General features: G+C 36.0%; 4 protein-coding genes across 7 annotated transcripts; all 4 read left to right on the plus strand.

The window, feature by feature from the left end:
• Positions 1-124: 124 nt before the first annotated feature.
• LOC105779856 (actin-7) lies at positions 125-2,971 on the plus strand. 2 transcript variants are annotated; one of them, XM_012603807.2, is made up of 5 exons: positions 125-274; positions 1,112-1,184; positions 1,294-1,687; positions 1,780-2,393; positions 2,486-2,971. In XM_012603807.2, the coding sequence occupies exons 2-5, from the start codon at positions 1,125-1,127 to the stop codon at positions 2,549-2,551; spliced, it is 1,134 nt and encodes a 377-aa protein (XP_012459261.1). In that variant the 5' UTR covers positions 125-274; positions 1,112-1,124; the 3' UTR covers positions 2,552-2,971. The 2 variants fall into 2 exon arrangements, with proteins under 2 accessions (XP_012459261.1, XP_052485703.1); XM_052629743.1 differs by lacking the exons at positions 125-274; positions 1,112-1,184 and having other exon boundaries at positions 1,475-1,687; positions 1,776-2,393.
• LOC105784906 (actin-7) lies at positions 126-12,317 on the plus strand. 2 transcript variants are annotated; one of them, XM_052629745.1, is made up of 6 exons: positions 173-274; positions 352-426; positions 10,420-10,492; positions 10,602-10,995; positions 11,088-11,701; positions 11,794-12,317. In XM_052629745.1, the coding sequence occupies exons 3-6, from the start codon at positions 10,433-10,435 to the stop codon at positions 11,857-11,859; spliced, it is 1,134 nt and encodes a 377-aa protein (XP_052485705.1). In that variant the 5' UTR covers positions 173-274; positions 352-426; positions 10,420-10,432; the 3' UTR covers positions 11,860-12,317. The 2 variants fall into 2 exon arrangements, with proteins under 2 accessions (XP_052485704.1, XP_052485705.1); XM_052629744.1 differs by lacking the exon at positions 352-426 and having other exon boundaries at positions 126-274.
• LOC105784904 (pentatricopeptide repeat-containing protein At2g26790, mitochondrial) lies at positions 5,487-26,011 on the plus strand. 2 transcript variants are annotated; one of them, XM_052629742.1, is made up of 5 exons: positions 5,487-5,687; positions 5,786-5,863; positions 6,314-8,672; positions 24,746-25,048; positions 25,317-26,011. In XM_052629742.1, the coding sequence occupies exons 2-3, from the start codon at positions 5,786-5,788 to the stop codon at positions 8,657-8,659; spliced, it is 2,424 nt and encodes an 807-aa protein (XP_052485702.1). In that variant the 5' UTR covers positions 5,487-5,687; the 3' UTR covers positions 8,660-8,672; positions 24,746-25,048; positions 25,317-26,011. The 2 variants fall into 2 exon arrangements, with proteins under 2 accessions (XP_052485702.1, XP_012466278.1); XM_012610824.2 differs by lacking the exons at positions 24,746-25,048; positions 25,317-26,011 and adding exons at positions 8,791-9,092; positions 9,354-10,192.
• On the plus strand, positions 22,134-24,730 carry LOC105778866 (pentatricopeptide repeat-containing protein At2g26790, mitochondrial). The gene is given in 3 exon segments (XM_012602618.2): positions 22,134-22,436; positions 22,879-24,227; positions 24,230-24,730. Coding segments are annotated over 3 exon segments (1,839 nt in total). The 5' UTR covers positions 22,134-22,358; the 3' UTR covers positions 24,642-24,730.
• Positions 26,012-26,596: the final 585 nt, after the last annotated feature.

A 26,596-nucleotide genomic window follows, 5' to 3' on the forward strand; every position in this document is an offset into this window, starting at 1 on the left:
GACAGGTCACCCTATCTTTTCTCATGGTGCGGGAAATGATTTCATTTTCAGATTTCTATATTCTTACTCCTACTATTTAATTTCAAATTTCAAAAATTTCCATACCTCTCCTTTTTTTCTTTTTTTTTTTTAGTATAATTTTCCAATTTGTAACATTCCCCTTTTCCTTACTCTTCTCTCTCTATATATATCCATTTCCGTCTCTACCACCAGCATCGACCTTGTACGAGAGATAGAAAGAAAACCAAAGCGTCGTGGTTCTTTTCTTGTTAAGGTAAATCTTTTTACTTGGCTTTTGATTTTGACTTCAAAGCGACCGATCTGTGGATTTTGATGTTTTGTTGATGATAGAACTGAGATCCAGGCTTCTAGAAGTTTCAACCGGTTTTCTAGAGCTAGATTTAGCTTGATCTGCTTCTCTTTGTTGTATGGATCTGCACTTAGCTCGTTGTTCTGCTTCATTGCATTTCCTATTTCAATATTTAGATCTCATGAGTTTTGAACTTAGTTGCGCTTCCAACTTCTACCGTTCAATGCTTGATTTTCGAATATTCTTTTTTTGAGGTTTCTTATGTTCTAATATTTGATCTTTATTTCTTTGATAATTGATTCAGTAGCTTACTTTGATGCCGTCGACTGAATGTTGTCTAACTTTTGAACTGACTGAATTTGGTTGCGCCTCTACTTGATCGGGAATGACAATGGAGCGAAGTCGGGATTGTTATATCTACTTTCGTCAAAACTGTCCATACTGCTACTTTGATATAAGTTATATCTATAATTGCTTTAAAGAAAATTACATTGAAAAATTTTAAGTGCAAAATAATAATTTTAAAAGATGAGGTGGGATAGAGCGAACCATGCATTTACGAAAGCTCATCACTCCATTGCCAGCTCCACTTAAAAATAAAGAAAAAAGAATTTGTATGGAACAGATCGGTGCTAACTCTGTAGAGGGATTAAGTTTTGCTATTCCTAATGTTGACTTTAAATGTTCAATTTTTTCAATTTAGAGAAAATATGACTTGATTTGTGTAAGACTTTATTTATCATTACCGGTTGCAAGTACTTTTTGCTTCACCGACGATCTCAGTCCTTGTTTGTAATACAGTACACTGTAAAAGATGGCCGATACTGAGGAGATTCAACCCCTTGTCTGTGATAATGGAACTGGAATGGTGAAGGTTAGTTGATTTCTAGACCTTGAGTTAATATTTCCTCCATTATTGTTTATTTATTTAAGAAAAATGTACTATTTTATCATTGTTGATCTGATTTTTCCTTATCGTACAGGCTGGTTTTGCTGGTGATGATGCTCCCAGGGCAGTTTTTCCCAGTATTGTTGGCCGACCCCGACACACTGGTGTTATGGTTGGGATGGGTCAGAAGGATGCATATGTAGGAGATGAGGCACAATCTAAAAGAGGTATCCTTACTTTGAAATATCCCATTGAGCATGGTATTGTCAGCAACTGGGATGATATGGAAAAGATCTGGCATCATACATTCTACAATGAGCTCCGTGTTGCTCCTGAGGAGCACCCAGTGCTTCTCACAGAGGCACCTCTCAACCCCAAGGCCAACAGAGAAAAGATGACTCAGATCATGTTTGAGACCTTCAATGTACCTGCCATGTATGTTGCCATCCAAGCTGTTCTCTCTTTGTATGCCAGTGGTCGGACGACAGGTTTGTTAAGACAGAAATCTCTGAATTTTTCACAATTTTATAGATCATTCTTAACTAATCAAGCTAAACACTGGTTTTTCTGAAATAGACAGGTATTGTGCTGGATTCTGGTGATGGTGTATCTCACACTGTGCCAATCTATGAAGGGTATGCCCTTCCACATGCCATCCTCCGTCTAGACCTTGCTGGTCGTGATCTCACTGATTCTTTGATGAAGATTCTTACTGAGAGGGGTTACATGTTCACCACCACTGCTGAACGGGAAATTGTCCGTGACATGAAGGAGAAGCTTGCTTACGTTGCCTTGGACTATGAGCAGGAGCTGGAGACTGCCAAGAGCAGCTCTTCTGTTGAGAAGAACTATGAGTTGCCTGATGGGCAAGTCATTACTATTGGAGCTGAGAGATTCCGTTGTCCAGAAGTCCTCTTCCAGCCGTCTCTTATTGGGATGGAAGCTGCTGGAATCCATGAAACTACATACAACTCTATCATGAAGTGTGATGTTGATATCAGGAAGGATCTCTATGGTAACATTGTGCTCAGTGGTGGTTCAACTATGTTCCCTGGTATTGCTGACCGAATGAGCAAGGAGATCACTGCCCTTGCTCCTAGCAGCATGAAGATTAAGGTAGTTGCACCACCAGAGAGAAAGTACAGTGTCTGGATTGGAGGATCTATCTTGGCATCACTCAGCACCTTCCAGCAGGTGAAATATTTTTGCTTTTATTTGGCCCATGTTTTACACTTTTTGTAAGCTGTTTGTCCAAACTGACATTATGGCTTTGCTTGATGCATCAGATGTGGATTTCCAAGGGCGAGTATGATGAGTCCGGTCCATCCATTGTCCACAGGAAGTGCTTCTAAGTTTTATAAGTTCTTTGATGGTGAGTTACATTTTGCATTTACTTGGCTTTTTCGTGTCCTGTGTCAAAATTGAAATCAAGGTCCGGTTTACTTGGGGAAAGTGTTGAAGGTGGGATCACTGAAGGAGGATGTACTTTGATCTTGATGTACTATTATGGCTTTCATTTGTTTCCACAACCATTGAGATGATGGCCCTCTGGATGTGGTAGTGGGGATGCTCTATTCCTTCCTTTCCATGTATCGTTCAACTATGTTGTTTAATAGGATGTTTGTAGCTGGAGAGTGATTGTGATGCTTATTTCTTATATTTTCTTTAATTTCACATTCAAGGTTTTTTTCTCCACCGAAAACATTATTGTCAATAGCTATTGTATGAAGGAATTTTAAATTAGTGTCAGTGGGATGATCTTTCATGTTGAAGATTTGTTATTAATTATGGGTTCTTGTTAATCAATGTGTCAAAATGACAAATGCTCAGCTCTGATATGCTTGTTGTTCCCTGGATGGTGACCGAAGATGAAATTGCACCTACAAATGGGTGCTATTTGTTTTATGGACGTAGCTTGGAAGGTAGTTATGGGGAAACAAATGATTACCATTTTTAGGAAATTAAAGACTTATCGTGGATGAGTCAGGATTGAGTTCGCGGCATTGGGTGTGCAAAAAATTGTTTTAACCAATTAAACTGATCTGATTCGGATTTTGGATTTTTTAAATTAATAAATAATTTTACATTGACTCAAAATTTTAAATATAAACTCGACTCAACGTCTCAACCCAAATATGGTAAATTAACAATTGATTTGATTTTAAAATAATTTATATTACATATATAATTTAATAAAAAGGCCTAAAAAGTAAAAACAAAACATCCCAATATAATCCGTAATTTCCCAAACCCGGTAACTTTCTACTGTCGACAGCCCGGCACACCCACCATCGTACTTCATCAGATCAATAATCTCTTCGTCCTCCACAGCTTCACTCTTATCGTCTTTCACGCCCTAAACCAACGCACCTTCGGCTTCAAGCTTTAGCTCTCTTTCGCCCTACTGTCGACGCATGCGCATCTGAGATTCTCACAAAGGTAACATGCAAGTGAACAGTATATATGTCAGGATCTTTGTTATCGACTAGTATTAGTTCTTTGCTGTAGTGGCTTTGGGTTAATGGTTTTATGAATCAAAATGGGGACCTTTTTGTAGTGTTTGTGAAGATTGAAGAGGATTTCAAATAAGAGAATGGAAGTGTGTTGATAAGAATAAGAAATAAATGAAGTAATAGAGAATCTTTGATGGAACTGTTTCTCAGCATGTTTTATTCTTAAATTAAATGTCTTCCTAGATCATATGGTGAATTTTAGTTTGAACTTTTTCACCAATGTTCCAGGCAATGTAACCTCATTAGTATGAGTTTTTGACTGTTCCTCTCATCATTATAGTTGGACTCACTTGTCGGTTCGATTATTTCGATTACAACCATCAAATCACTTCAGTTATTTAAATTTGTATAAATTAGTCAATTTATTTAGCTATTACCATATGAAAATTGAATCAATCAAATGTACTTATCTATGGGCATCACATGAAATTATCAGAAATGCCAGTAAACATGAAAACTTTGAATACGAATTATCCCTTTTCTTTATCGGGATTGGAAGTACAAACATGTTCAGACACCCATCTAAACATCAAAGATTGTTGAAAGTGATTAATTCCTGGAAATTAAAATGGGTTGAGAACTATAAAATTGTTGACATTTACTAAGCACTACACCAGTTCAAGTGTCGGGCTATTTATCAAGGCTCGAAGGTTTGTCCGAAATTTGGGAAAGTTTAGGTAAAAATATTAAGCCCGAAAAATAGGCTTGGACAAAAAAAATAGGCCCGTTTAAAATATGAGTCGGTTTTTAAGTTTATAATAATTTATATTACGTTATTTTTATATATTATGTAATTTAGGACACATTAAAAAATAAATCCATACTAAATATATAATATTACCCTAATGTAAACATTAAAATATGTTAAGATGACTATATAAAAATATTCAATAAATAAAAAATATATAAAATTATTAAATATTAAAATACTATAACATAAATATTTTTTTAAATAATATGGACAGGCTTAAAATGGGCTTGAGTTAATCTTTTGCAAATATGGGCAAATTTGAGTAAAATTTTAAGTCCATATTTTGAGCTTGACCGAACTTGAACAAACATAAAATATATTAATATTATACTTAAACCCAACCTAGACTCATTAACACCTCTATCAGGCGTTTAAAATTATCATTTTGCAACACCCTCCTCAGTTCATAATCACAATATTTCGGTTCTCTTTTAATTTCATGGATTATTTTTAATATGCACATAAAAGAAAAGCCATTAGTTTAATGTCAAATCCGCTAATGTCTGTGAGCACTTTGTGAAAGACTATAAAAGTTACTGGTTTAAACAATTTAAAGTCGAGAATTTTACAAGTCCCTATTAAAATATAAAAAAAGTGATAAAAAAAACTTTCTTTTTAAGATTTACATGCATTACAAGTTCTCTAATAGCAACACAACTAGCGTGACTCAAATTTAGGTAACACATGTGGTGGTGAACACCCTAACCATTAGACTGACACATAAGGTTCAAGCCCCTTCTTTTTCTAATTAAGTACTAGAGCACATATTGAGTACCAAAACAAATATTGAAACCAAATTTAAGTTTGAAATTGAGAAAAAACCTACCGACTAAATTAAACATTGAAACAATAGTCAAGTATCATATAACATGTTAAACCATAAGTTTTTTGGGCCAAATATTAAACCCTAAGTTTAAATAGTATATTGGATAGACATTGATTAAAATTAAGCCCAAACTTATGAGGGTTCAATTTGAATCATATTGTTTTGTCACCCTTTTTAGCTAGTGCGGCTAACAAGTAACAGTTCCCTTGGAAGTAGTTTGCAGACGGCTCATATCATTTCAAAACCTTGACAAAACCCTGGGAACCTCACATTCCCTTAACACACCTTATATCTCCATCTCCTCAACTATTTCAGTCAAAGCATCCCAAAGTTTTTATCTTTGAATCAAAGTTTCTGACTTAAAATACCAGCCTTGCAACCGAGCTCTTCAGCTTCTGGTACACACTGACTTCTTTTACTTCTTGGGCAATATTTCAACGTTTTAATTGTTGGGTTTTGATTTTGATTTTGATTTTTTTCTTCTTTGATTGATTAGATGTTGGGGCAATCCTTGTGGAAGACACGACCTGCACTTTGGAGCTTTTCAAAGTTCTCTCCTATTGCCAGAAAAGAGGTATTTCAGTTGTTCATTTCTCCCTTTGTTTTTGTTTAAAATGTGATTTTCTCCACGTTTATGAGCTAAGTACCGTTGAAAGAAATTTGGGCTTGTCTTAGGATTCTTTCTTTTTCCTGCTACGATTCTCCCATGGCTGTTGGCTAGACTCAAATTAAAAGTTAAACAGTGAAAGCCAAATCATAATTGAATACAAATGGATAAACAACTAAACAGTATGACTTCATTCTAATAATTAAAAGTAGTATTATGTACTTTATCTATAAGAAGGTTACGTTTTTTTTTATAAAAGTTGATTTACAATTTTCATTTGATTTCTTATATATTGCATATAATTGCAATTTCTTTTCTTTTCTTTTCTTTTTTTAAATTGAGAAGCAAAAAGCAAGAAATGCCAGTTTGTAATGTATTGAAATTGAGAATGTTGTACTTATTTTTGTTTCACCGCAGATGCACTATGCTCTTGACCAATTAGCATCCAGTTCATCAGATGAGCAAGAAATCATTGGTACCCCAAATATGAATCATTTCGTTAACCGGGTCTTTGAATTACATAGAGTTGAAGTTGTTGAAACTTTGAATACTTTGAGAGAACAACCTGATAAGGCTTTTTCATTTTTTAATCGATTGAAAGAAGATGGGTTTTCTCATGATGTTTGTACATATGCATCTATTATAAGAATATTGTGTCAGTGCTGTTGGGAAAGGAAATTGGATTCGGTGTTGTTGGAAATCATTTGGAGAGAGAAGCATTTAGGTTTTAAAGTCATGGATTTGTTTGAAATTCTTGAAGAGGGGCTTGAGGGAGAAGATTCAAACCTTTTGGTTCGATTGTCCAATGCATTGGTGAAGGCATATGTTAGTGTTGAAATGTTTGATGAAGTTATTGATATCTTGTTTCAAACTCGAAGGCGGGGATTTATTCCACATATATTCTCTTGTAATTTTCTTATGAATCGTTTGATTTGTTGTGGGAAAGTGGATATGGCTATAGCTGTTTATCATCAGTTGAAGAGACTTGGGTTGAAGGCAAATGATTACACTTATGGCATTATGATTAAGGCATTTTGCAGGAAGGGCAATTTCGAGAAAGCTGTTGGCATTTTTCACGAGATGGATGAATTGAAAGTTAGGCCGAATGCTGTTGCTTACACAACTTATATTGAAGGGCTTTGTATGCATGGAAGAACAGAGCTTGGTTATGAAGTTCTTAAAGCGTGGAGGGAGTCAAAGATTCCTCTTGATGATGCCTTTGCTTATTATGTTGTGATTAAGGGCTTCTGCGATGAGATGAAATTGGAAGAAGCTGCAGATGTTTTATTTGAGGCTGAATTGCATGGTATTGTTCTTGATACGTTTCCTTACGGTGCTTTGATAAGAGGATACTGCAAATGCGGTAATATAGACAGAGCTTTGGAGGTTCATGATGAAATGATGTCAAACGGTATCAAAACGAACTGTGTGATTTTGACCTCCATTCTTCAAAGCCTGTGTCAAATGGGCCGGGATTTTGAAGCTGTAAATCAATTTAAGAAGTTTAGGAACTTCGGGATATTTCTTGATGAGGTTTGTTATAATGTAGTGGCTGATGCTCTCTGCAAGGCAGGTAAAGTGGAAGCAGCTGTAGAATTACTTGATGAGATGAAGGGTAAACAGATTTCTCCTGATATTATTAACTATACCACTTTAATCAATGGATATTGTCTTCAAGGTAAAGTTGAAGACGCAGTGAACTTGTTCGAGGAGATGTCGGAGAATGGTCACAAGCCTGATATTGTTTCTTGGAATGTCCTTGTAGGGGGCTTAGCTCGAAATGGCCATGCACGAAAGGCTATCGATCTTTTGAATCGTGTAAAGAAACAAGGTTTGAAGTGTGAGATTGTCATGCGCAACATGATCATCAAAGGTTTATGCATAGGTGGTAAGGTTAAGGAAGCTGAAGATTTCTTAGATAGTTTGCCAGACAAGTGTTTCGAAAATGATGCTGCCTTAGTCGATGGTTATATTGAATCAAGACTCACAAAAAAAGCATTTAATTTGTTTCTTAAGCTGGCTAATCAGGGATTTCTGGTGAGGAAGGCTTCTTGCTCAAAACTGCTGAGTAGTCTCTGCAAGGATGGTGATAATTACAAAGCTCTTATGTTACTGAAGGTCATGTCTGATTTGAATGTTGAACCTACCAAATTAATGTACAGTCAACTCATCGGTGCATTTTTTAAGGCAGGAAATTGGAGAAAGGCCCAATTGTTGTTCGATCAAATATTTGCGAGACGGCAAACACCTGATCTAGTTATCTACACAATAATGATAAGTGGTTACTGCAAGATGAATCTTTTGCAGGAAGCCTTGCTTCTTTTCAATAATATGAATGAAAGAGGAATTAAACCTGATGTTATCACTTATACGGTCTTGATTAACAGCCATTTGAAACTAAATTTGAAATCTCTTTCCAGTCCTGATGCACCACAAAACAAAGACAAAAAGATAATGGATGCTTCAACTTTTTGGAAGGAAATGAAGGGCAAGGAAATAGAACCTGATGTTGTTTGCTATACGGTTTTGATTGATCACTACTGTAGGACAAACAATCTTTGGGATGCAATTAGGATATTCGATCAAATGATTGATACAGGATTAGAACCAGATAATGCGACATATACGACTCTTATATCTGGCTATTGTAAAAGAGGATATTTAGCAAGGGCTTTAAATCTTTTTGAAGAAATGTATAGGAGGGGCATACAGCCAGATATGCGTACCATTTCAACTGTTGACCATTGTATCTTGAAAGCCTAGAGAGTTGTGAGAAGTAAGTACTTTTGAGATTCAAGTGGTGATTTATCTAAAGCATGTTGCAGTGAACTGTTTGGAGGTACATTGAATTGTACAGTGCCACTAAATGCATTTCATTGCATTTTGTCTTGCAGAGTAGCCATACTCCACACAAGACGGTTTATCTTATCATGCATTGAAGTATCCTGCTAATGTGTAGCAGCTGAGGAAAGCTTTCTCTCTATAGTAGAAGCTTTATGTGCATTTATGATTCAATATGATGAATTCTCTTGCATTTACTATGTAGAGTAGCGGGAGGATGTCAAAATCTTCCCGACTTGCATTATCTGGAGCTACTGTTTGTCTTTAGCCTAAAAGAAGGGCAGTGCTTAAAGATGTAACTAATGTCTGTGATGACACTTCATGCATGGACTGCAAAAATGCAACTAAAAATCAGGTGAGAACATCAAAATTCTTTCTTTTTTATTGTTATGAAGTTCAGTCCGAAAATTTTCTGTGCACCAAATATTATATGCTAACAACATTTATACTTGATCAATGTACATATTAAACAACTGAGAAGATTAAGTTCATCACTTCATCCTGATAACGGCCATAAGTGGAGGACTGATTTTTGCTTCTATTTATTCTCCTAGCAATAAATTACCCTTTGCTTACTACTTGCAGCCTAAACTAAGAGTCCCTGTTGATATTTCAGGTTTGACAAACTACCAAGCAAACTATTACAGACCCTAATGGGAAGAACACGGAAAGGTTTGAGGATATTGCCATTGGAAATCCCATCAGCTGAAGAGGATGTGAAAGCTAAATTAGCAGACTCCTTATCTAAAATAAGGATGATGGAAACGCAAGAAATCACTTTATCAGTGCTACCAGAAGAAAGAGAATTACTGGAATCTAAGTGTTGTGCAAGAGAACATGCTGCCGCAGATGCAATGCCTTCAAAACATGCTTCCACAATTGATGTTGTAGTGCAAAGCTATCGGAAAATAGGTTTGTGCTCTGTTTAAAATTCTCTCCAGGTAATGGCATACCGCTATTTGAAAATAAAACCATCAGGTATCTAAGAAATGTCATACCTCCGTTTTAGAAGGATAAGGTATCAACACTGCTCTAAGGTTAATAGACAATAAGGAAAAACTATTCTGTTTTTCGACCAAAATGGTCATTCATGTTAATGGATTCGTGGAACTCGTGGAATTCATGTGAGCACTGCTTATTTGACTCACTTGAACTGGTTCAATTCGTGGAACTCATGGAGAAAACCTATTGACTTGAAGTTTTGGTGATCCAGTGAAATACTCTAGTAAAACTAGATCTACTAGGGTAATTGTAAATCCTAAGGGATAAGATTGTATAGAGTTTAAATTCATTGGGACTCTAATATTGTAAATATGCACTAATCTCAGCTGTTGATGTAATTCAATCTGTACGGTTGGATCTGGTGGAGTTCAATTATAAATAGAGACTTTCCCTTTCGTTTATAATCATTTCTTGTATTCTATTCAGAGTAAGAGAATACTTTTGAGAGTACTATTTCTTTCTTGTGGCTTTTCCGTTCTGTTCAGTTCAAGTTCTTTTGTCTTTGAGTTGCTTTCGCTTTATTTTTGATGTCTTCAAGAATTTTCCTTAAAAATTTTCATTTTTGAGAGATAAACTGACTTAGGTAGATTTGAAGCAAAAGAATCGTCTAAGGTTGTGCGGTTTGTTAAAGTTCTAATCTCATGACACTTGCAAAAGCATCTCTTAGGTTTGTAATACAGTACACTGTAAAAGATGGCCGATACTGAGGAGATTCAACCCCTTGTCTGTGATAATGGAATTGGAATGGTGAAGGTTAGTTGATTTCTAGACCTTGAGTTAATATTCCCTCCGTTATTGTTTATTTATTTATGAAAAATGTACTATTTTATCATTGTTGATCTGATTTTTCCTTATCGTACAGGCTGCTTTTGCTGGTGATGATGCTCCCAGGGCAGTTTTTCCCAGTATTGTTGGCCGACCCCGACACACTGGTGTTATGGTTGGGATGGGTCAGAAGGATGCATATGTAGGAGATGAGGCACAATCTAAAAGAGGTATCCTTACTTTGAAATATCCCATTGAGCACGGTATTGTCAGCAACTGGGATGATATGGAAAAGATCTGGCATCGTACATTCTACAATGAGCTCCGTGTTGCTCCTGAGGAGCACCCAGTGCTTCTCACAGAGGCACCTCTCAACCCCAAGGCCAACAGAGAAAAGATGACTCAGATCATGTTTGAGACCTTCAATGTACCTGCTATGTATGTTGCCATCCAAGCTGTTCTCTCTTTGTATGCCAGTGGTTGGACGACAGGTTTGTTAAGACGGAAATCTCTGAATTTTTCACAATTTTATTGATCATTCTTAACTAATCAAGCTAAACACTGGTTTTTCTGAAATCGACAGGTATTGTGCTGGATTCTGGTGATGGTGTATCTCACACTGTGCCAATCTATGAAGGGTATGCCCTTCCACATGCCATCCTCCGTCTAGACCTTGCTGGTCGTGATCTCACTGATTCTTTGATGAAGATTCTTACTGAGAGAGGTTACATGTTCACCACCACTGCTGAACGGGAAATTGTCCGTGACATGAAGGAGAAGCTTGCTTACGTTGCCTTGGACTATGAGCAGGAACTGGAGACTGCCAAGAGCAGCTCTTCTGTTGAGAAGAACTATGAGTTGCCTGATGGGCAAGTCATTACTATTGGAGCTGAGAGATTCCGTTGTCCAGAAGTCCTCTTCCAGCCATCTCTTATTGGGATGGAAGCTGCTGGAATCCATGAAACTACATACAACTCTATCATGAAGTGTGATGTTGATATCAGGAAGGATCTCTATGGTAACATTGTGCTCAGTGGTGGTTCAACTATGTTCCCTGGTATTGCTGACCGAATGAGCAACGGGATCACTGCCCTTGCTCCTAGCGGCATGAAGATTAAGGTCGTTGCACCACCAGAGAGAAAGTACAGTGTCTGGATTGGAGGATCTATCTTGGCATCACTCAGCGCCTTCCAGCAGGTGAAATATTTTTGCTTTTATTTGGCCCATGTTTTACACTTTTTGTAAGCTGTTTGTCCAAACTGACATTATGGCTTTGCTTGTTGCATCAGATGTGGATTTCCAAGGGCGAGTATGATGAGTCCGGTCCATCCATTGTCCACAGGAAGTGCTTCTAAGTTTTGTAAGTTCTTTGATGGTGAGTTACATTTTGCATTTACTTGGCTTTTTCGTGTCCTGTGTCAAAATTGAAATCAAGGTCCGGTTTATATGCGGAAAGTGTTGAAGGTGGGAACACTGAAGGAGGATGTACTTTGATCTTGATGTACCATTATGGCTTTCATTTGTTCCACAACCATTGAGATGATGGCCCTCTGGATGTGGTAGTGGGCAGACTATTGATGCTCTATTCCTTCCTTTCCATGTATCGTTCAACTATGTTGTTTAATAGGATGTTTGTAGCCGGAGAGTGATTGTGATGCTTATTTCTGATATTTTCTTTATTTTCACATTCAAGGTTTTTTTCTCCACCGAAAACATTATTGTCAATAGCTATTGTATGAAGGAATTTTAAATTAGTGTCAGTGGGATGATCTTTCATGCTGAAGATTTCTTATTAATTATGGGTTCTTGTTAATCAATGTGTCAAAATGACAATGCTCAGCTCTGATATGCTTGTTGGTCCCTGGATGGTGACCGAAGGTGAAATTGCACCTACAAATGGGTGCTATTTGTTTTATGGACGTAGCTTGGAAGGTAGTTATGGGGAAACAAATGATTACCATTTTTAGGAAATTAAAGACTTATCGTGGATGAGTCAGGATTGAGTTCGTGTGCAGAAAATTATTTTAACCAATTAAACTGATCTGATTTGGCTTTTGGATTTTTTAAATTAATAAATAATTTTACATTGAACTCCAATTCATAATATAAACCCAATCTAAATTTTCAATCTCAAAATTTTAAATATAAACTCAACTCAACTCAAATGTAGTAAATTAACAATTAATTTAATTATAAAATAACATAAATAATTTAATAAAAAGGCCTAAAATGTAAAAACAAAACATCCAAATATAATCCGTAATTTCCCAAAGCCGGTAACTTTCTACTGTCGACAGCCCGGCACACCCACCATCGTACTTCATCAGATCAATAATCTCTTCGTCCTCCACAGCTGCACTCTTACCGTCTTTCACGCCCTAAACCAACGCACCTTCGGCTTCAAGCTTAGCTCTCTTTCGCCCGACTGACGACGCATGCACATCTCAGACTCTCACAAAGGTAACATGCAAGTGAACAGTATATATGTCAGGATCTTTGTTATCGACTAGTATTAGTTCTCTGCTGTAGTGGCTTTGGGTTAATGATTTTATGAATCAAAATGGAGACCTTTTTGTAGTGTTTGTGAAGATTGAAGAGGATTTCAAAAAAGAGAATGGAAGTGTTGATGGAACTGTTTCTCATCATGTTTTATACTTAAATTAGGGTCACGTTTGATTCGCTGTAATGGAATAGATTCGTAATGGAATACAGGTATAATAGGTAATTCTTTTATTTGGTTGAATGGAATAAAATAGAGTTGTAATAGTATTCATGAATTTGGTTGAATGGAATAGAGGTGTAATAGCATAAGGAAAAAAACTAAAATGACTATAATACCCTTAGTTAAAAATTTTTTAAGTAGATGATTATTGTTATTGTTATTAAATTTTAATAAGAATATTAATATAAATAATAAATAATTTAATCATATTTTAATATAATTATTATTAAATATAATTTAATAAAATATATAATTTAATAAAATTCTTAATATTAAATATTCTTATATGAATTTACTAAAATCATAATATATAATCTTGTAAAATATAATTTAAAATTATTATTATTAAATATAATTTAATAAAATATATAATTTAATAAAATTCTTAATATTAAATATTCTTATATAAATTTCCTAAAATCATAATATATAATATAATTTAAAATTATTATTATTAAATATAATTTAATAAAATATATAATTTAATAAAATTCTTAATATTAAATATTCTTATATGAATTTACTAAAATCATAATATATATAATTTAATTTTGGAATGAATGCAAATGATTCACCATGAATGTTTCATTCATAAGATCTCCCCTGTTGTAACTTCTTCCTAGATAAAGATTGAAAACAATAGCAAACAAATAATTCAAAGGATTTTTTCATTAATTTTATAAATGTTAATTGGGAGAAGCAACTCTAGAAATCATCATATGTTATAAATAATTCAGCACTTATGAGCTAGACAAAGGAGCTTGATGATATCCCAATACACAAGTTTATACAAACTTGATAGCAATCTTCCATCAAAAGTGTACGGATAAAGATAAGAGATGGTAACATTTTGCTAAGATAAAAGTTCCAGGATAGCTTATCGCCCCAAAAACGCAACACGATCCTCCTGTACTGCCTGTGTCAGGTTGATGTCAAAGAGGCATCTCCATCTCATAGAAGGGGTTCTTCAAAACATAATCTGTGTAGAGCTTATAAACAACCTTCAAGAGAGCCTCCATGTGCTGTGTCCCAGGTTCACAAACTACAAAGAACTTTGTCCCTGAAAATCATAACATGCATATTTGCAAAATCAACAGTGTAGAGAATTCATCGAGTGGTTATTTAGAATCCATTTAAAGGAGAGAATTCATATTTATACATGAGTTTGAAGAATTCAGAATCCATTTAAAGGAGAGAATTCATATTTGTACATGCTTCTTGTTATTATTAATTATAACAGAGTTGAACTTGAAACTACCATGGTATATGAGTAATGAGTCAAAAACGAAATGTTAACAAAGTATGGCCCTTTTCATTTACCTTACTTGAATAATACCTCAAGTTGAAATGCAAATCTTTAAGTAACTGTTTTATTTAGACGGGATAATATTATTACCTTGCAACACCCAATGCAAACACATAATGAGCTGTAAAAGGCTCAACAATCTGAAAGCACAAAAAAGTGAGTTAAACCTGGTGATAGTTAATAACAGTAAAAAACATAGGCTAAATACAGAGCATAAGCAGAAAAATAAAGGAGAATCAGAAAATGAGAAAATGAATTCCTTCATTCTGTTTAATGGATCATTTTTTGCTACATTTATAGTAGAGATTGAGAGCAAAAACAGATTTTAGTAATGGAAAATAAGAGGAGCAATCTGTTGAGAAGAATGAAAACAGAAAAACAGAAAATCCTTGGCTGCTGTGAATGACGACAAAGGTTAGGAGCCTCCACTGGTCATTTGACACCTGTCCATACTAGTAACGTTTCCTTCAACATCCTCCCCGTCTTCTATAGCTTGTGGTGAAGAAACACATAAAGCTTTGCGAAAGTGAGAAAAGTCTTTAGGTAAGATGGGTTTAGTGAGAGCATCAGCAATTTGTTTATTTGAGGGGATATAGTTGACTTGCAAAGCTCCAGAGAGAACCTTTTCCCTTACAAAGTATAGATCAATCTCAACATGTTTAACTTTTGAGTGGTGAACTGGATTCGCGGAGATTGAAACGGCAGAGGTATTATCACACCATATAATTGGTGTGTGTGAGAGACTTATACCAAGTTCTTCAAGAAGTTGTTGTAATCCAAGCATTTCAGAAGCACAATTAGCTAAGCTCCTATATTCAGCTTCAGTAGATGAACGGGAGACAACTGACTGCTTTTTAGATGACCACGTGATAGGATTTGGTCCTAAGAAAATACAGTAGCTGGTGGTGGAGCGTCGATCTTCAGGAGTGGAGGCCCAGTCAACATCTGAATATCCAACAAGATTAAAACACCCCTTTTTGAACCGCAATCCATAATCAAGAGTTCCATTGATGTACCTCAATACTCTTTTTACAGCTTTCCAATGAGTGTCTAGAGGATGATTCATATATTGACTTAGTTTATTAACACAATAGGTGAGATCTGGTCTGGTAATACAAGCATATTGAAGAGTGCCGATTACGCTTCTATATAAATGAGTATCTTCAAATGGAGTACCATTATTGCGAGTCAGATGAGGGAGACCTACCATTGGCGTAGGAGTAGGTGTGGCACCATGCATACCAGTTCGATGAAGCAGTTCCAGAAGATATTTCTTTTGTGAAAGTAATAAGCCACCAGTCATAGAGCAAATCTCAATACCAAGAAAATATTGAAGAGTTCCAAGATCTTTAATAGCAAATCGAGAGTGAAGTTGGGTGACAGTATCATCAATATCAGATTGAGAATTGCGGTTAAAACAATATCATCAACATAAGCCATAAGAAATACTTGTGGCAGGCAAGTTGTGTCGAATAAAGAGTGAAGAATCAATTTTGGAAGGCTGAAAACCCAAGCTGGAGACAAGGAAATCCTTTAGAATGTTGAACCAAGCTCGAGGAGCTTGTTTAAGGCCATACAATGCTTTGTTGAGCTTACATACCAATGACTCACCGTTCAACCCCTGAGCTTCGAATCCCGGTGGTTGTTGCATATAAATTTCTTCAGTAAGAATGCCGTTAAGGAACGCATTATTTACATCAATTTGACGAAGACTCCATTCTTTCATAACAGCAATAGCAAGAACAGTCCGTATAGTGTTGGCACGAACTACTGGGCTGAAAGTATCAACAAAATTAGAATCGGTATTTTGAGAGAACCCTTTAGCAACAAGACGCGCTTTGTAACGGTCCACTGTACCATCTGGTTTCTTCTTAACTTTGAACAACCATTTACATCCGATAGCACGATGAGAAGATGGTAAATGAGCTAATGTCCAAGTGTTATTTTTTATCAAAGCTTGAATCTCACTATGAACAGCATTTTGCTAGTGAGGATAACGCATAGCACTATGAATATCAGAGGGTAACTCAGGGTCAGAGGAAGGTGCTTGAGAAAGTAGAATTTTGGGGCGAAAAATTCCAGCTTTGCTTCTAGTTATCATGGGATGGGTGTTTGTGGTGGAAGCTTGTTGTGGTTCAAAATTTTCAGTTTGATCAATTTGTGGTGTGAGTATAGGAGTAGAATGTGATGGTGGGTTAATTGTAGTGTGGGAATTGTCAGATAAAGTAGGAGGGTGGGATGGTATATAGGACGAAGATGGGGGGTTATCAAGTGAACACATGGTGGGTCTTATAGTGTGTGTAGGAGTAGTAGAAGAAATATGTGGAGGTGATGGACTTATGTGACGTGAAAGAGGGGATGAGTTGATAGGTGATGGCACAATATACAAGGTAGTGGTTGAATTTTTATTTTGGTGAGGTAAAAGCTGAGATTGGGTTTGTTTAAAGGGAAATTGTTGTTCATTAAAAATGACATGACGTGAAACAATGATTTTACCCTCTGATGTCCGGCACCGATATCCTTTATGTAAAGGAGAATAACCAAGAAAAACACAAGGCTCTGACCGAAAATTCAATTTGTTCCTGTTGAAGGGGCGCAAATTTGGAAAGCAGAGACACCCAAATACATGGCAGAATTGATAATCTGGTTTTGTGCCAAAAAGTTTTTCAAACGGAGAAAGACCATCTAACGCCTTGGTTGGAAGTCGATTAATAAGAAAAATAGCACTTGTAAAGGCATCATTCCAGTAGTGTAGAGGCATACTAGCATGAGCAAGCATCGACAACCCAGATTCAACAATTTGGCGATGTTTCCGTTCAACTATGCCATTTTGCTCAGAAGTATGAGGGCGTGATAAACGATGAATGATACCATGGTGCGATAGATACCCTTTTAAAGCTTGAAATTCTCCACCATTGTCAGTTTGAAGTACTTTTATCTTGTGACCAAGAAGACGTTCCACCATCTTATGAAATTGAATAAACACGCTTAAAACATCTGATTTTCGAGTGAGAAAGTATATCCATGTATATCTAGAAAAAGCATCTGTAAATGCCACATAATAGGAGAAACCATTTGATGTAACCGGTGCTGGTCCCCAAACATCAGATATAATTAATTGTAACGGTGTTGTATACTCTGTCAAGGAATTTGTAAAAGGCAGTTTATGAGCTTTTCCCATTTGACATGCTGGACAACAGTCACCAATTTTATTATCATGAAATGAAACATTACAATTTTGAAGAGCTTGAACAAGAGTAGAGCGTCATGGATGCCCAAGACGAGCATGCCATAAAGACAACGGAGTAGTATGCGAAGTAACATAGCATTGAGCAGACGGATTTGAAGAAGAAAATGGCAACTTTAAATGATATAAACCACCATGAACATCTCCATGCAACAGAACTTCATTTGTCTTTAGGTCCCGAACCTTGCACTCCTTTGGAAAAAACTCAAACATCACTTGATTATCACTAGTGAACTTGGAAACAAAGAGAAGATTTTTAGTGATGCCAGGAACATAAAGTAAAGAGCGCATGACTAAAGGTCGTGTTTGAGTAATTAAAGACAATTGACCAGTATGCATAACAGGAAGACCATAACCATTACCAACAAAAATTGTACCTGGTCCAGAATATGAAGCTTTTTCACCCATGGATTCAGAAGAGTGAGTTATATGGTGGGTAGCACCAGAGTCTATGTACCAACTTGGATCACTTACTGTTTCAGGAGTTGCAATATAAGCATTGGCATTATTAGGCAGAGTAGTGGTTGGTGGCATGGAGGCATTAGCATTCTGGAGAGGTGAGGTTTGATAAATCCAATACCCATGTGGTTCAAGTGAAGGAGGTGGGGCCCATGGTGCTGTCCCACTATTATGCACAAGGATGACCCACCAGTTGGTGTCCATTGAGGGGTGTTGAAGGTAGCAACATAGGCTTGAGGAGCTTGTGTTCCCGGTTGTGAAGAGGGAGGTCTGTAAGTAGAAGCCTTATAGTTTTTCTCATCTCTTGTTGGCGGTGCCGGGGTAAAAGTTTATTGTTTGTGGAAAGAGCAGAGATTCGGAGATGAGTAAGCTTCAGAGTGATGCGCTTAGAGAAGCTATTTCAACCATTGTAGCTCAGTCAAAGGAGAAACAAGTAAATTTCTTCGAGACCATTGAACTCTAGATTGGTCTGAAAAACTATGATCCCCAAAAAGACAAGCGTTTCAGTGGGTCTGTGAAGCTTTCACATATTCCTCGCCCCAAAATGAAGATTTGCATGCTCTGATACCAAGTTAAGAACAGTAAAAAAACATAGGCTAAATACAGAGCATAAGCAGAAAAATAAAGGAGAATCAGAAAATGAGAAAATGAATTCCTTCATTCTGTTTAATGGATCATTTTTTGCTACATTTATAGTAGAGATTGAGAGCAAAAACAGATTTTAGTAATGGAAAATAAGAGGAGCAATCTGTTGAGAAGAATGAAAACAGAAAAACAGAAAATCCTTGGCTGCTGTGAATGACGACAAAGGTTAGGAGCCTCCACTGGTCATTTGACACCTGTCCATACTAGTAACGTTTCCTTCAACAGTGATCTTATAAACCTTATTTATAAAATGTTTCAAATCTAGGTTTTCTATGCTGTAACCTGTATAACCAAAAGAAATATTTTGGTTATGTATTCGTCAAATAAATTGCCTTTGCATAATTGTATTCAAGTAATGCTTAACTTTCCAGATTCTAGGGAGCTACAAAACGAGGAGTCAATAAGACAGTATAACATACAAAGTTGAAGTTCAGATTGCAGGTTATAAAGCTAAAGTTGAGTGCAGTAATCGGCCATTTACAACCACAGCCATCAAACTTGCAGCTTTGTCAATCAATTAGTACGAACTCTTACATCTATGCATCTAGAAAGTATAACAAGCCTCTTAATGAGACAGGAAGACAACATTTCATCATGGGTCAATGAACCTCTCATTCTTCTTCTGGTGTCTTGAATGCTATGCCTTTTATTGCATGCCGACACTGAAACCTGTAAAGAATGAAATAGGTAATAAGCAACGTTACTACCTCAATTCATACACTTCTGTGAAATCCTCTAAGATAATTTGATTTAAATATTGAACCATATGTCAAGACTCGCTTTCAAGTTAAGCTACCTTCAACAAGGTAACCAGCTGCTAGGTTTTTTTGTAAATGTGTGCAAGAGAACATCAATACAAATACTGATAGTCACTTAACATCTACCAAAGTGGTGAGGCACCTTAGTTTGCCAATATCATATGTGTGAATCACCTTCTGCATGCTTGAACTAGGAAAGTATAACCTAAACATACAGCTTTAGAGTTGAGAAAGACTATGTTCTCAATGTCAGTATGGGGATTTCACAGTCAGCTTGAAACCATTCTTACAATGACATTCATGGCCGTGTACTACAGTCTATGATTACAAAATCAGTCTCTTAGTTTAAACCAGAAGTTCAAAAGATAATTTGAAGATTGGACCATCTTGACTTTACCTATATTAAACCTTTTCCCTGCTTAAATATTTTCCAAAAAGGTTTATTACACAGAAGGGGATCTTAATCTTCCATTTGAACCAAAATAGTTAGATCTGAATTCTGAACTACAGCGTTTGACAACAATTATGATACAAAGTAAATAAGTTAGATGCAAAGAAGCCCTGTACCAGATTAGATCATTTGAAGAATCTATCCCTGTTGATCTGCCAGGCAGCGAAATGAACCGAACTTTTAACATGATTTTACATACTGGTTTTTTTAAAGCACACAACTGTTTTATGATTGAAACAGAATCTGTATGGACTGGGAGCAAGGAGGATTGGAGTAACAACCTTACCACCAACAGGTTGTTTACCTGCAGCCATCACCCTTTTTAGTGCTGGAAGTAATCAGTGTGTTGCAAGATTAAACCAAGATGCCATTGCCTTCAACAATAAACTGAACAGCATGTCACTAAGCCTACAGGACAGATTGCCTGGTCTTAAACTTGTGGTCTTCAACATATACCACCCTCTCTTGGACATGGTTACAAAGCCTAGTGATAATGGTAAACCATAAATAAACTATATGTCAATTAAAACTTGAAAGACACTTGATCTTTAGCACGGACATACATAAAATTTTTAATATCTTAAAATCTTATGGTAGATAGAAATGAATTTAGATAATAAGGAAGTTCATCTGCGCCAGTTAAAAATCTCAGGTCCTTCAAAAAGTTCAAATCCAGCATTAGAATTAATTGCATAACGAAGCTTTGCTTTCAGAGTACTTGACCGCTTGTATGTTGGAAGCTGTAACCATCCAATAAAGCAAGAAAACACAGATACAAGACAATAAAAAATCACTTGTGTTGAAGTTTGATGGTGTTATGGAGCCTTTAAACATAGTAATTATTAAACTGGAGAGCATCCATCCCCCATTATTGTACCTTGAGAGTGTTATAGCATGTAGAAGCTGATGGAAGTCGCTCCACATCTGAACCTCCAATTGCAGCCCAAAGAGGAGCATCACTTGCAACCTATACAAGGTCAAGAAGATTCCTGACTTAGTTTCAGTTGTAGATGAGATTTTAGGATAGTCGTGTACCCTTTCTCCATTTGCAATTATCGTTCACCCTGCCCTTTACAATAGATTTTTCTTTTAAATCTTGGGAAATTTCTTCATTTTGTTTTTTGTAAGTAGAAATTGGGAAAACTTTTAACAGATATAACAGCGTACCTTATGAATTGTGAAAGTCGGCTGCAAGTATTTGAACCCCAGTAAAGGAGCTCACGAACAGCTAGTCACAAATTTTAGCAGCATACAACGTTATTCGGGCTCAAAATCATTAAATGAAATTTAAAACCAAACTGTATTCAAGCAGCAGTTTACATGATTAAAACATTTGAGGAACTAAGTCAAACATGAGAAAAATCAATTAAACTTCCATTATGCTAATACCTCCCAGAAAAGTTTAACAGTTCGACTTCCCTCAGAATAGCCACCAGTATACTCATACTCATATGTGAATGTGTCAGACACGGATATTTCAAGAAAAACAAGAGTCAAAGCAATTTCCAGGCATTTAAACAAAAACCTACTGTATAGAACATAGTTAATAGCAGACCTCCCATGGTCATTTCAAAAACCAACAATGGCTTTCAAGGAAGTTTTGCATAAAGAAGTGAAAACTTGTAGCCTAGGTTGCATATAAACCAATACGACTGCCATCGGTAGTGGAAGTGTACTTGGAAAATGAAGAGAATTGAAATGATACACATGGCCCATTTTACAAAGAAATCTGATTTTTTTTATCAGCCAAGGGGTTAATAAGGAAATCAAACAAGAAAATCAAACATGCAATACAAACAGTAAAATCAAAGCCCAATGGAAATCATAAGAAAAGAATCAATATCGCAGATTTCAGCAAAAGGAAGCGAACGAAAAGAAGAAGAAGAAGAAGCGAACAAAAATCGATTCTAACAAACGAACGAGAATAAATTAATCACAGATCAAAAAAAAGAAGCAGAAATCGATGGAAGGGAAAGGGAAATTAACTCTGGAAGGGAAACGTGGGAGAATGATGGAACGAATGGAACGAAAGCTTGATGAACACAAGTCTGTTTTTGGTCGACAAAACAATCAAATGAAAGTGAAACAGGAGCGGTTTGATTTTCTTACGAGCGTTTTGTCGACCAAAAACAGACCAAAAACAGACCAAAAACAATCAAATGAAAGTGATTGTCGACCAAAATCAAAATCAAAGCCCAAACTTACGAGCGTTTTAATTGTTGGGTTTTGATTTTGATTTTGATTTTTTGCTTCTTTGATTGATTAGATGTTGGGGCAATCCTTGTGGAAGACACGACCTGCACTTTGGAGCTTTTCAAAGTTCTCTCCTATTGCCAGAAAAGAGGTATTTCAGTTGTTCATTTCTCCCTTTGTTTTTGTTTAAAAATGTGATTTTCTCCACGTTTATGAGCTAAGTACCGTTGAAAGAAATTTGGGCTTGTCCTAGGATTCTTTCTTTTTCCTGCTACGATTCTCCCATGGCTGTTGGCTAGACTCAAATTAAAAGTTAAACAGTGAAAGCCAAATCATAATTGAATACAAATGGATAATCAACTAAACAGTATGACTTAATTCTAATAAATAAAAGTAGTATTATGTACTTTATCTATAAGAAGGTTACGTTTTTTTTTTATAAAAGTTGATTTACAATTTTCATTTGATTTCTTATATATTGCATATAATTGCAATTTCTTTTCTTTTTTTAAATTGAGAAGCAAAAAGTAAGAAATGCCAGTTTGTAATGTATTGAAATTGAGAATGTTGTAATTATTTTTGTTTCACCGCAGATGCACTATGCTCTTGACCAATTAGCATCTAGTTCATCAGATGAGGAAGAAATCATTGGTACCCCAAATATGAATCATTTCGTTAACCGGGTCTTTGAATTACATAGAGTTGAAGTTGTTGAAACTTTGAATACTTTGAGAGAACAACCTGATAAGGCTTTTTCATTTTTTAATCGATTTAAAGAAGATGGGTTTTCTCATGATGTTTGTACATATGCATCTATTATAAGAATATTGTGTCAGTGCTGTTGGGAAAGGAAATTGGATTCGGTGTTGTTGGAAATCATTTGGAGAGAGAAGCATTTAGGTTTTAAAGTCATGGATTTGTTTGAAATTCTTGAAGAGGGGCTTGAGGGAGAAGATTCAAACCTTTTGGTTCGATTGTCCAATGCATTGGTGAAGGCATATGTTAGTGTTGAAATGTTTGATGAAGTTATTGATATCTTGTTTCAAACTCGAAGGTGGGGATTTATTCCACATATATTCTCTTGTAATTTTCTTATGAATCGTTTGATTTGTTGTGGGAAAGTGGATATGGCTATAGCTGTTTATCATCAGTTGAAGAGACTTGGGTTGAAGGCAAATGATTACACTTATGGCATTATGATTAAGGCATTTTGCAGGAAGGGCAATTTCGAGAAAGCTGTTGGCATTTTTGACGAGATGTATGAAGTGAGAGTTAGGCCGAATGCTGTTGCTTACACAACTTATATTGAAGGGCTTTGTATGCATGGAAGAACAGAGCTTGGTTATGAAGTTCTTAAAGAGTCGAGGGAGTTAAAGATTCCTCTTGATGATGCCTTTGCTTATTATGTTGTGATTAAGGGCTTCTGCGATGAGATGAAATTGGAAGAAGCGGCAGATGTTTTATTTGAGGCTGAATTGTATGGTATTGTTCTTGATACGTTTCCTTATGGTGCTTTGATAAGAGGATACTGCAAATGCGGTAATATAGACAGAGCTTTGGAGGTTCATGATAAAATGATGTCAAACGGTATCAAAACGAACTGTGTGATTTTGACCTCCATTCTTCAAAGCCTGTGTCAAATGGGCCGGGATTTTGAAGCTGTAAATCAATTTAAGAAGTTTAGGAACTTCGGGATATTTCTTGATGAGGTTTGTTATAATGTAGTGGCTGATGCTCTCTGCAAGGCAGGTAAAGTGGAAGCAGCTGTAGAATTACTTGATGAGATGAAGGGTAAACAGATTTCTCCTGATATTATTAACTATACCACTTTAATCAATGGATATTGTCTTCAAGGTAAAGTTGAAGATGCAGTGAACTTGTTCGAGGAGATGTCGGAGAATGGTCACAAGCCTGATATTGTTTCTTGGAATGTACTTGTATCACTTATACGGTCTTGATTAACAGCCATTTGAAACTAAATTTGAAATCTCTTTCCAGTCCTGATGCACCACAAAACAAAGACAAGAAGATAATGGATGCTTCAACTTTTTGGAAGGAAATGAAGGGCAAGGGAATAGAACCTGATGTTGTTTGCTATACGGTTTTGATTGATCACTACTGTAGGACAAACAATATTTGGGATGCAATTAGGATATTCGATCAAATGATTGATACAGGATTAGAACCAGATAATGTGACATATATGACTCTTATATCTGGCTATTGTAAAGGAGGATATTTAACAATGGCTTTAAATCTTTTTGAAGAAATGTATAGGAGGGGCATACAGCCAGATATGCGTACCATTTCAACTGTTGACCATTGTAAGAGAGTTGTGAGAAGTAAGTACTTTTGAGATTCAAGTGGTGATTTATCTAAAGCATGTTGCAGGAAACTGTTTGGAGGTACATTGAATTGTACAGTGCCACTAAATGCATTTCATTGCATTTTGTCTTGCAGAGTAGCCATACTCCACACAAGACGGTTTATCTTATCATGCATTGAAGTATCCTGTTAATGTGTAGCAGCTGAGGAAAACTTTCTCTCTATGAGTAGAAGCTTTATGTGCACTTATGATTCAATATGATGAATTCTCTTGCATTTACTATGTAGAGTAGCCGGAGGATGTCAAAATCTGCCCGACTTGCATTATCTGGAGCTACTGTTTGTCTTCAGCCTAAAAGAAGGGCAGTGCTTAAAGATGTAACTAATGTCTGCGATGACACTTCTTGCATGGACTGCAAAAATGCAACTAAAAATCAGGTGAGAACATCAAAATTCTTTCTTTTATTGTTATGAAGTTCAGTCAGAAAATTTTCTGTGCACCAAATATTATATGCTAACAACATTTATACTTGATCAATGTACATATTAAACAACTGAGAAGAGTAAGTTCATTTCTTCATCCTGATAACGGCCATAAGTGGAGGACTCATTTTTGCTTCTATTTTTTCTCCTAGCAATAAATTACCCTTTGCTTACTACTTGCAGCCTAAACTAAGAGTCCCTGTTGATATTTCTGGTTTGACAGACTACCAAGCAGACTATTACAGACCCTAATGAGAAGAACACGGAAAGGTTTGAGGATATTGCCATTGGAAATCCCATCAGCTGAAGAGGATGTGAAAGCTAATTAGCAGACTCCTTATCTAAAATAAGGATGATGGAAACGCAAGAAATCACTTTATCAGTGCTACCAGAAGAAAGAGAATTACTGGAATCTAAGTGTTGTGCAAGAGAACATGCTGCCGCAGATGCAATGCCTTCAAAACATACTTCCACAATTGATGTTGAAGTGCAAAGCTATCGGAAAATAGGTTTGTGCTCTGTTTAAAATTCTCTCCAGGTAATGGCATACCGCTATTTGAAAATAAAACCATCAGGTATCTAAGAAATGTCATACCTCCGTTTTAGAACTATAAGGTGTCAACACTGCTCTAAGGTTAATAGGCAATAAGGAAAAACTATTCTGTTTTTCGACCAAAATGGTCATTCATGTTAATGGATTCGTGGAACTCGTGGAATTCATGTGAGCACTGCTTATTTGACTCACTTGAACTGGTTCAATTCGTGGAACTCATGGAGAAAACCTATTGACTTGAAGTTTTGGTGATCCAGTGAAATACTCTAGTAAAACTAGATCTACTAGGGTAATTGTAAATCCTAAGGGATAAGATTGTATAGAGTTTAAATTCATTGGGACTCTAATATTGTAAATATGCACTAATCTCATTTGTTGATGTAATTCAATGCATGCGGTTGGATCGGTGGAGTTCAATTATAAATAGAGACTTTCCCTTTCGTTTATAATCATTTCTTGTATTCTATTCAAAGGAAGAGAATACTTTTGAGAGTACTATTTCTTTCTTGTGGCTTTTCTGTTCAGTTCAGTTCAAGTTCTTTTGTCTTTGAGTTGTTTTCACTTTATTTTTGATGTCTTCAAAAATTTTCCTTGAAAATTTTCATTTTTGAGAGATAAACTGACTTAGGTAAATTTGAAGCAAAAGAATCGTCTAATGTTGTGCGGTTTGTTAAAGTTCTAATCTCATGACAGTTGCAAAAGCATCTACTATATATCGTTGAAACATTTAGTGCCTGCATCAAAGCATCATCAATCTAGCATTTCATAATATAAAAAGTTTTTAACTCTATTGGATGCAAGTTTAACGTGTAACACTCAACTAAAGGCAGCATGAATACAAATACAAAGTCAATTTCAAAGTTTATGAATTTTATGAACACTTTGAGAAGTTGCATCCTCGAGAGTAGCACTAGAAATACATTGAGAAACGCAACAGTTATTTGTAAGTA

Source organism: Gossypium raimondii, chromosome 4 (assembly GCF_025698545.1).
Source record: "Gossypium raimondii isolate GPD5lz chromosome 4, ASM2569854v1, whole genome shotgun sequence".
NCBI lineage: Eukaryota > Viridiplantae > Streptophyta > Magnoliopsida > Malvales > Malvaceae > Gossypium > Gossypium raimondii.

Coding starts and splice junctions, on each gene's coding strand:
- LOC105784904 (XM_052629742.1), top strand. CDS start 5,786: ATGTTGGGGCAATCCTTGTGGAAGACACGACCTGCACTTTGGAGCTTT. Junction 5,864..6,313: donor CTCCTATTGCCAGAAAAGAG/GTATTTCAGTTG, acceptor GTTTCACCGCAG/ATGCACTATGCTCTTGACCA.
- LOC105779856 (XM_012603807.2), top strand. CDS start 1,125: ATGGCCGATACTGAGGAGATTCAACCCCTTGTCTGTGATAATGGAACT. Junction 1,185..1,293: donor ATGGAACTGGAATGGTGAAG/GTTAGTTGATTT, acceptor CTTATCGTACAG/GCTGGTTTTGCTGGTGATGA. Junction 1,688..1,779: donor TGCCAGTGGTCGGACGACAG/GTTTGTTAAGAC, acceptor TGAAATAGACAG/GTATTGTGCTGGATTCTGGT.
- LOC105784906 (XM_052629744.1), top strand. CDS start 10,433: ATGGCCGATACTGAGGAGATTCAACCCCTTGTCTGTGATAATGGAATT. Junction 10,493..10,601: donor ATGGAATTGGAATGGTGAAG/GTTAGTTGATTT, acceptor CTTATCGTACAG/GCTGCTTTTGCTGGTGATGA. Junction 10,996..11,087: donor TGCCAGTGGTTGGACGACAG/GTTTGTTAAGAC, acceptor TGAAATCGACAG/GTATTGTGCTGGATTCTGGT.